Source organism: Eriocheir sinensis, chromosome 41 (assembly GCF_024679095.1).
Source record: "Eriocheir sinensis breed Jianghai 21 chromosome 41, ASM2467909v1, whole genome shotgun sequence".
Classification (NCBI taxonomy): Eukaryota; Metazoa; Arthropoda; class Malacostraca; order Decapoda; family Varunidae; genus Eriocheir; species Eriocheir sinensis.
In genome coordinates, this window is record NC_066549.1 from 14,984,487 (window position 1) to 14,994,776 (window position 10,290).

Genomic DNA, 10,290 nt, shown 5'->3' on the forward strand with positions numbered 1-10,290 from the left:
AAATGACATGCCGGAAAAAGTAAATAGTTACATGAGCTTGTTTGCAGACGACGCGAAATTACTGAGACACATAATAGATAGTAAGGACTGTGAAATTCTGCAAGAGGACCTAAATAAGATTTGGGATTGGAATAGGAAATGGGAGATGGAGTTTAATGTGAAGAAATGTCATGTAATGGAAGTGGGTAAGAGTGAAGGGAGACCAAAGTGGATATATAGAATGGGAGATGGAGAAATATTAAAAGTTCAAGAAGAGAGATCTGGGAGTGACAATAAGAGATAATTGACAGTCTGAGATGAGAGTCATGTAAATAGGATATTCGGTGATATGTATAGAATGGTAAGAAATATAGAAATAGCATTCCACTACATGGATAAGGATACAATGAAAAAAATGATTACCACTAAGATTAGACCAAAGTTGGAATATGCAGAAACTGTGTGGTCTCCCCGTAAGAAGAAACACATGAAAAAACTAGAAAGAATACAAAGGATGGCAACAAAGATGGTTCCAGAACTGGAGGGACTGTCATATGAAGAAAGGGTAAAGGAGATGGACCTGCCAACACTAGAACAAAGAAGAGAAAGGGGAGACCTAATATTAATTTACAAATTGTGGAATAAAATGGAAGAAGTAGATAATGAGGAGTTACTACTAAGAGAAGTAAGAAACACCAGCAACACATGAGGACACAGTAAAAAATTGAGAAAAGGAAGATGCTTGAGAGACATAAAAAAAATATAGCTTCCCGCATAGAAACATAAAGGTTTGGAATAGACTAGGTGAGGAAATAGTATCGGCGGAGAGTGTGCACAACTTTAAGGAAAACCTAGGCAAGTACAGATACGGAGGCAGGACCACACGAGCGTAAACCCAGGCCTTGTAAAATTACAACTAGGTAAATACACACACTGTGTGGCTGTCAAGCAGAGCAGGCATGAGCGGAGTGCTTCTGAATTTTTCAAGAGGATACAAGCTTATTAACAACCTTCAGGCCTAGGATGTGGGAGTCCTGTCCTGTCTCTTATAAGTGCAGTTTGGTTGTGTAGATAATGTGAAAATGGAAGAAGGGCTGGGGGCCGGCAGTTTGTTTACATTCAGGACCCCTAAGTTCACGTCGGTGGCCAAACTGAGGGCAAGTTTGCTGCGACTGACAAGGGATATTTCAGGCTTTGGTCAAGATGGGAATTCAATTCTCAGCAGAATGGCGTACAGGAAAATGTTGCTGCTGTAGAAAATGCTGCACGATCTGGCGGAAAAAGTAGCGGAAAAGCAGAAATTGGTGGAGGATGAAAATAAAGAACTGAAACACAAGTGCAATAAATGCGAGGTGATATCAAAGAATTATAAGGAAAAGCTGAAATTAATTATGGAGAGTATTAAAGAATTGAATAAAAAGGAAAAGCAATGGAAGAATCAGCAATAGTTCTTATTAGTCTTGATGTCTAAATGACAATGATACTCATTTGTAATAAAATCGACTGAAAATTAATCTTGTTTTTGATGTAATTAATTAAAAATAAACCTTGTTTCCATTTTAAAAATTTGGTAATAGATAATTTATATTTTGACAAAGCCATATATTTCTATAAACAATGAATAGGTATTTATTTATTTATTTATTTATTTTATTTATTTATTTTATTTATTTATTTTTTTTTTTTTTATTTATTTATTTATTTTTTTTTTTTTTCAGTAGAGCATGTAGATGACTATTTTTCAGTGATAGCTGTAGTAGAACAATATTCATCAAATATTTAATGAAATCAGCAATTGAAGTTTAACTAGTATATAAACAATTTATTAAAATCACTTAACAGAGCTTTAAAGTAGAATTAACTTTACTTACTCTTCATATTTATTCACTTGTCACATTTTTGTTTCAGTTCTCCAGATGAAACCGGAGATGTTCTGAATGACATTGGAAACATGTTGGCCAATCTAACGGATGAACTGGATGCCATGCTGGAGCAAGAGGTTACGCTTAAGAACTGAGAAGCAATAAGAAAAAAGTTAACTGTACGGAAAGTTATTAGTTCCCATTTGCTTACAGTGCTGACACAGTATTGGGGGATGTTTGACTAGCTACATTATAAAATGGTATTAGTATAGAGCTTGGAAGTTTTAAGGAACTATTCATAAACATTTTGATCTAAATCAAAGCAATATGTGATCAACATTGCTTCTACTTTACTATTTACTGGAAAGCACCATATCTTGTGAATAATGCATCATGCAGTAATGTTTTGCTTAGATACTCATGATAACAAAATCTGATGTAATTTTCCTGGAAAAATATGGCATAGCAAAAACATAAAGTACTGATACACACACACACACACACACACACACACACACACACACACACACACACACACACACTAAACCCTCAGTTATCTGCATTAATTCAGCTAAAGCCTTTGCATATTAATGAAAAATCTGGTTAATCTGAAGAAATTTTATGACTGGCTCTCCCAGACAGAGATTGGAGATGTCTTTGAGCAAGTAGTTACATTTGAACACCAGACAATTGACTCTACACCTGTCCCTCCTTATTTTCAGGGAGTAGGGGACATGACCCCCATGAATAAAGAATTTCCATGAATGTTTGGCGCCCCCCTCAAATAAAAAAAAACACTCTAGATCCACAAAACAAGACAGAGCAATTTTACACAAACTGTGCCTAGTAAAGGATTTCCATTACCTAAAAGCAGCATAATATATCACAAATAGCATCATTCATCAGTTATAGGTACTATAAACTGTGCTTTAATTTACTTGAATTTCTTACAGATACATAGTCATTAAAATTACCCTTTATTAAAGTTGGGTACTCACCATGAAGTCTCTGCAATTTTCTTTTTTAAATTCAGGTTCTTAAGCATGCAACTCAGTGAGACTTGGTCTTGGTCTTCATTGGGCATTTGGCTGACGCTGCCATTTTGGCAAGACTTGTTGGCTCCGTTGCTGCTGATACTGACATTGCCCACCACGGAACTGCTGGTGGGATTGCAGTGTTGCATGGCAAATGATTTAAACAGCATCCTGTAAGCACATACATACTTACAATCAGGAGATGCATTTCTGAGTGTATAATACCCATGTAAAAATGTTTGGTTCAATGAGGCGGTGGCTGAGTCGTCAGAGTAACGGCTCCGTGTTCAGGAGGACGCGAGTTCAATCCCCGCCTGGTGCCACCAAGCTGGGATTTTTCAGCCGCCGCTGAGTGGCTTAAAACCACCCACATGCTGTCCAGAAGACCACCTATCAACCCAGGCTCTAGATTCTAGGATCAAAGATGAGCTCTGGGAGGGCACCACTATAAACACTCGCCTGCGCCAGAACGGGCTGGGCCGACCATCAGGACCCACTGGAAAGAAGCCTTGGACCGACCATCAGGATCCACCGGGAAGAAGCCTACCGGCGCAATAGGCCACAATGTAAAAAAAAAAGAAGAAAAAAAAATTTCATGAGGAATTTTGGTAACATACCCCAAGCAACTGGAACATCCACTTATTTGGTACCTCTGAATACTTGCAGTTGCCAATTACTAGGGATTGTCCTGTATTACCTGATTGTTATAGAAAGAAGCATTCATTAGTAAATAGTATGATGTGCTTAAATACCTGAAGTTAATAAAGACACTGGCAAAAAGTTAGTGGTAAATACCTTACAGTAAAGGGAAATTTTAATGACTACATATTTGTGAGAAGTTAAAGTAAATTATAGTACAGATTATACAGTTTGTATAGCTGTTGAATGATGCTATTTATGTTTTATGTTGCTTTATGCAAGTATATATTGTCCTTTCCTTAGGAGTGGCCAAATCGTCCGCAGGCGGATCTTGAATGTTTGGAGTGGACCCATGAAAATTCCTTTGCAGCAGCCTTTGTGAAATTTGGGGAAAATATGCAAATATGTGAATCCACAATTACGGGGGTACAGGTGTGCTCCCTTCTCCACGCTGCTGAAACATGCCCTGCTCTTATATGCGGTTTCATTGGCATCTAAGGACCAAGATCAAGGGAGTGTGTGTATAACCAATATTCTGATATTTCTATTACATTGATTGGTGTTGTATATCTAGTCCATGATATATTTTTAAGATTTAAAATTTCTTTTTATGATGTTTAAAAGGAATTCATTCCCATGCTTTCATTGAAAACTACAGACTCACTGCCTTCATGCTGCCAGTGTCCAGTGTCATGATGTAACAGCATATGAGGCAGCCAACCCCTCACTCCCACTGCACTAATCACAAAATTCCTTTTGAATTAGCCAGGCTACTCTTTTTCCTGAGTATCAAGAAAACATTTTTTCTCTTGTTCATGCATGCAGTGACTATCAAATTTAGAGGAGTTGCAAGGGTCTGCAGCTGGTGGGGTGGAGGTGTGTGGCAGCCTTCCCATCAGCTGAAGTCACAGTGACTGCTTCTTGTCATTGTAGCATAAATGTCAATTTGAGTTATCTCTACTGTTTACAACTGGCCATGTAAGTCTTATGAGCAGTATTTTATTTTATACCTGAAAGTGATTGATGGAGCCAGTGGATTTAGGCATTAGTGTTGTAAAGCAGCATCCTCTTCCTCTGGCTCCCCTTGGGTCTGGATGTTTGGCATGATGAAGCTCATGGCTGTTCTGCTAATGCTTCACGGTGCCAAAAGTCAGTGTGCCAAAGAGCAAGGCAAGATTAGATGTAGGAGAGATAGCTTTCGCCGATCATGACCCAAGTGTACGGATGCATGGCAGGTGAGTACATGAACAGCCACATTTCCCTGCCTCCAGTGCCCTGCTGTTTCTCTGCATCCACATAATATGCCAAGTAACCCATACATGTGTTTTTTGTGATAGTTTTGTACGTATATCATTTTCTCCATTAACTGTAAATTATGCTGATTTCTGATAATTTTGCACATCTGTCTTAATGTGAATGATTTCCCTGACTTAGCTGCACTTTATAAGGATATTATGACATATCTGCAAGGTTTGCAGATTCAAGTCCCTATGTGGATAATGTTGAATTGCAGGTAGCGCAGATGTGAATAACTGAGCTTTTAGTGTGTGTGTGTGTGTGTGTGTGTGTGTGTGTATACATTATATATATATATATATATATATATATATATATATATATATATATATATATATATATATATATATATATATATATATATATATATATATATATATATATATATATATATATACACACACACACACACACACACACACACACACATATGTATACCACATATTGCAGGGGGAGAAATATGGGTATGTCAACACATTCTTATAACACCCTATAATTGTAATCTAATCACATTTTTGTGACAAAAACATACATAAATGACACCATAAGAAACTATAATGATGAAATCAACAAAACATCTTTTGAGTATTTTATTGTGCATGTAAGTAAATCAGTGAACTTGGCAAAGGCAATATTTACATTCTTACATTCATAGTTAATATGCATACCCTTCTTTTCATTATCAAGCTCCAGACTTTACTCACCATTTTGGTTGAATTGTGAAAACATTAAGCCTCTGAACCTCAAATGTTGCTATTTTTCCTTGAAAGTAGTTTATCCAGGTTGTGCTGCCCAATGACAGCACTCTTTCCTATGCTCTGTTGAACATTTCCAGCTATAGTTTAATTGTTTATGATGTCTGTTTATATTTTTCCAAAGCACCAACATACATCAGAGAATGCATGGTTATCAAACATCCCACAATTATTGTAAAATCAAGTAAAAATGTGAAGAACATACTGTAAGTGGAGTGTAACTAAGGTCGGTATTATAAGACACTTTTGCTTCTCCATCAGTATTTCTAAAGGTCAAAAAGGGGATTAATTGGGTTTTAATGAGTGTTTCTTTAGGGTCACAGTACAGAAGAAGGGTAAAACTACCACCAGGGTCAGAAAACTACTACTGGAAATGCCCAAAACTCCTACAAAAGCTATTGTCAAATATGTGTACTTGGGCAACAAAATGTTTAGTAATACAGCCCTAAGACTGCCGTGTGTGATGCAGAGTTCCTGGTACATTGCGAGAGTTAGCTATTGCTACCGCCCAGCAGATAATAAATGCAATGCACACACTTCATGAATGTGAATTGTAAGATAATATACTGATTTTTGTTATAGATTCATTTGCTGCACTTTTGCAGTTTAAATAATGAGATTCTTATGCATGTGTGTGTGTGTGTGTGTGTGTCTCTCTCTCTCTCTCTCTCTCTCTCTCTCTCTCTCTCTCTCTCTCTCTCTCTCTCTCTCTCACACACACACACACACACACACACACACACACATTTATACAAGGAAGATTTTGAGAGGGTTCTGGCTGACTGTTATGATTCCTGCTCATGATCAGACCATAGGTGAATGACATACACACACACACACACACACACCTTCAGATTTGTGAACCACAGTAGAATAATACTGTCTGTTAATGGCCATATGAAACATTTTACTTTTAAAGTTTATAGAAGCTTCGTGGAGGCATATATACAATGATCTCAAAAAGCATTATTCTCAGCACACTACAAAATTAGCAGATGGCAACCAATATTTGTATGTAAATCCACAATAATGAGGCTACACAGATCTTCAGAATCAAGTCTGTACTTTGTGTATATACGTTATGTTGTTCTCTGTTAAGTAAGATTAGGTAACAGAGGATAGAGAATAAAATATATTTGTCAGCCATCAAACAGACAATCACAAAGCCAAGAAAAGTTTAGGCTCTTTATATTTGGTTTCCTATCACTCAGTGTAGGATACTTATCATAACTTCATAATTATATGTTAACAGCCAAAACAATAATAAGTTTAAGAAACCATTTCCTCTGACCTAAGTACTAATTTTTCACTGGCTTAGGGATGGTAGCGACAGACCATATTCAATTGTATGTATATTTCATGATCTATACAGATACAAAGCTTTGTTAAATATGAAAATAGTATTCTCTTGCTCCTTGAAATTTCCAGACCTGTGATTGGTACATTTAAATGAAGTCTCTTTGTGGGCTCCATCTATTTTTCTTTCATGCTATTATAGTAAGATAGAATGAAGTAGGTAGGATAGGGTCATGATAGTGTACTATATCCAGTCTTGTCCATTGGAAACCTGAAGACATTTGTTGCCCATGAAAGGAGTGGTACAAATTTTTCACATTTCATAGTATCTGCACATGTTGATGTGATAATTTAAAACTTGTTTGATGTTCCTGAGCAGAATCTTAGAGCTGATTATATTTTCACCTTGTATTTGTTTCTAGCAACAGAATGTAAGTTGTATACTTAACAGCACAGTTAGTTTATTGTGTGTATGAATATATAAAGCTAGTCACTTATATTGGCTTAACTGCTGCATTAAGTGATACATATATCTATCTGGGGTAGGAAATATTTTGTTTATTTTATGTAAATATATTCTGTACAAACATGTAAATATTTAGAATGAGTCACACTACTTTGAACCGATAACCATATGTGCGAGTGAAAAAGTCATCCCTGCAATTATCACTGTAGAGAAAAGAAGACCAGTAATAAAAGTGTAATAATTTAATTAATGAGGCCTTAAGTCAATAAATTACTAATGCCACAGATCATTTAAATCCCTTGTTGTTATCTCATTGAGCTTTTTTTGTGCAGAAAAGTTCACATTGAGTGCAAACAGTCCACTGTTCATTATATAATCCAGTTCCCATAATAACTGTAGTGTTATTGTAAAACTATTTCTTTGTAGTAAATTATGTTTTGGATATCAGTCTATATATTTATTTAATCTATTGCTGAGGGAAATACCTTTATAATACAAGACTCCTCAAAAAAGCAAGAAACTGACCATTGAAGTGCCCAAGACCAAATCTATGACACACTGTAATGAGATTAGTAGAGTGCATCCGTGACCAAGGTGGGATATGGGTGTCTCAAGGTTGCTGTCCTTACACCTTGTCTTAGCAAGATCATCTAATATTTACTGGAACCATTTTATAGAAGTAAACCCTTGCATCGTGCACACTAGGAGATGTGTGCATGATTATTTTTCACTTGCTTGAGTTGAGACTTTATTTTTACTCTTGAAAATGTGTTTCATGACTGAAAATAAATAATTTTTTTGCCAGTGCAGTAATGGAAATAACAAAAATTATTGCCATCAGCAAGAACTTTCTACTAATAGGATTTTATATATATATATATATATATATATATATATATATATATATATATATATATATATATATATATATATATATATATATATATATATATATATATATATATATATTATTGATGCCATATTCATTCATTCATTTAAAATATATATATATATATATATATATATATATATATATATATATATATATATATATATATATATATATATATATATATACATATATATACATATATATATATATATATATATATATATATATATATATATATATATATATATATATATATATATATATATATAAAATGTACAGACTTCATAAAGTAAGGTTATTTTTTTTGTATATCAGATTTAATAAATTTATATGAAACTTTTCATTATTATGCATACATCTCTACTGTGGCATTACAAATGTTCATTTCTCGGCCCCTCAGTCAGAAATTTTGATTGTTTCTTTAGTAACTCAATTGGTATTAGAAAACCATACATAGAACACAATATTTGAATTCTATATATCATATGGTTATCAGTGTTAACAAGCTCCTCATGGTACTTTGTCCCAAGCAATACTGCATATCAGTAAGAGATACTCCATTAAGCTCATTACACATAAACTTTAGAATGAGGCTGAGTTATTTTGTTAGTCAAATAGGGAGGTAAATGTTTGGCTTGTGACACCACACTTGCTACATAAGATATGTGAAGTTCTTATTTTCTTTTTTAGAAAGAGAACCCATAATTGAGTTCAGTTATGTTGGAGTAACCTTATAATTAGATGCCTGATGTGACCCTTGTATCTTCAATGCTGATATGAGTTAGTCATTTTTTATTGTATGTATATTATATATCTTCATTATTCTGAAGAATTATAACCTTCTGTGTTTCCTGTAAGATGTTTTATGAAATCCTCTCTATCTACAACCTTTTTTTGACAGATGGACTGAACATAACAGTATATGGAGGGACAGAGTCCATCATACTTTCCAAAACACACTATGTATACCTAAAGAGGGATGTAACATGAGAGAATAAAGGATGAATTGTTTATCAAACTAGTGAGTTAATAAGGAGAAGTGGTTGTTCCTTCACATGACTTACTACTCCCCAACTAAACATGTTCTTGACCCTGCTGCTTGCCTGCGCCCATAACACACACACACACACACACACACACACACACACACACACACACACACTACCTGCGTCAAATGGCAGGACCTTCAGCATCATTTGTGTTAAGTGATTACGCGAGATCGCTTGAGAATGCTGCGAAGCTAGGATACATAAAAAAAATCCGTGCTTTTGGAGGAGGAGACTGGTAGACTGGCTGTCTAGCTGGCTGGCTGTCTGGTTGACTGATTGCCTGGTGGACTGATTGGCTGGCTGATTGGTAAAGTGACTATGTCTAACTGACCGACTGGGTGGATGACTGGCTGATTGGTTGGCTGGCTGCCTGGTTGACTGGCTGATTGGTTGGTCGGCTGACTGTCTGGCTGGTCGGTTGACTGGCTGTCCCTCTGCCTGGCCGATCTCCTGTTGCTGACCAGTGATGGCAAGTGACGACAGGTGAGGGCAGGTGTGTTAACCCCCAACTCGGACCATTGCCAACTCGGACCGGACCACAACATACCAACTATAGGACCACAATAGTGGATCAACTCAGACCAGATCTAAATATCAATAAATTAAATAGAACAAAAGGTAAAAACAAAAGCTTTAAAACAATAAAATTCACGCATCCAAGAAATTGTTGGCAATTCATAATTAACAAACCTAAAATTACAAAAACGTAAAACAACTATTTCAATTCATAATAAACAAACCTAAGGTTTGGATCTTGAGTTCGAGTTGAAATAAACGATGGTTCAAGTTTGTGATAAAAATGGCCAGAGTTGGTGGTTCAGAATGGTCCGAGTTGGTTGAGTTGATGGTCCGGTTGGTCGTTCAGAATGGTCCGAGTTGGTTGAGTTGATGGTCCGGTTGGTCGTTCAGAATGGTCCGAGTTGGTTGAGTTGATGGTCCGGTTGGTCGTTCAGAATGGTCCGAGTTGGTTGAGTTGATGGTCCGGTTGGTCGTTCAGAATGATCCGAGTTGGTTGAGTTGAT

The 10,290-nt window shown here is 35.9% G+C and overlaps 1 protein-coding gene across 3 annotated transcripts in view; it reads left to right on the plus strand.

Moving 5' to 3' along the window:
- LOC127009704 (caskin-1-like) overlaps window positions 1-7,774 on the plus strand; it is a 61,257-nt gene extending 53,483 nt beyond the window's left edge. For 2 of the 3 annotated variants that reach the window (XM_050883042.1, XM_050883044.1), the window contains one exon: window positions 1,888-7,774. In XM_050883042.1, the coding sequence (XP_050738999.1) occupies window positions 1,888-1,996 (109 nt within the window). In that variant the 3' untranslated portion in view covers window positions 1,997-7,774. The remainder of the gene's footprint in view (window positions 1-1,887) is intronic. The other variant, XM_050883043.1, reaches the window with a different exon arrangement.
- Window positions 7,775-10,290: the final 2,516 nt, after the last annotated feature.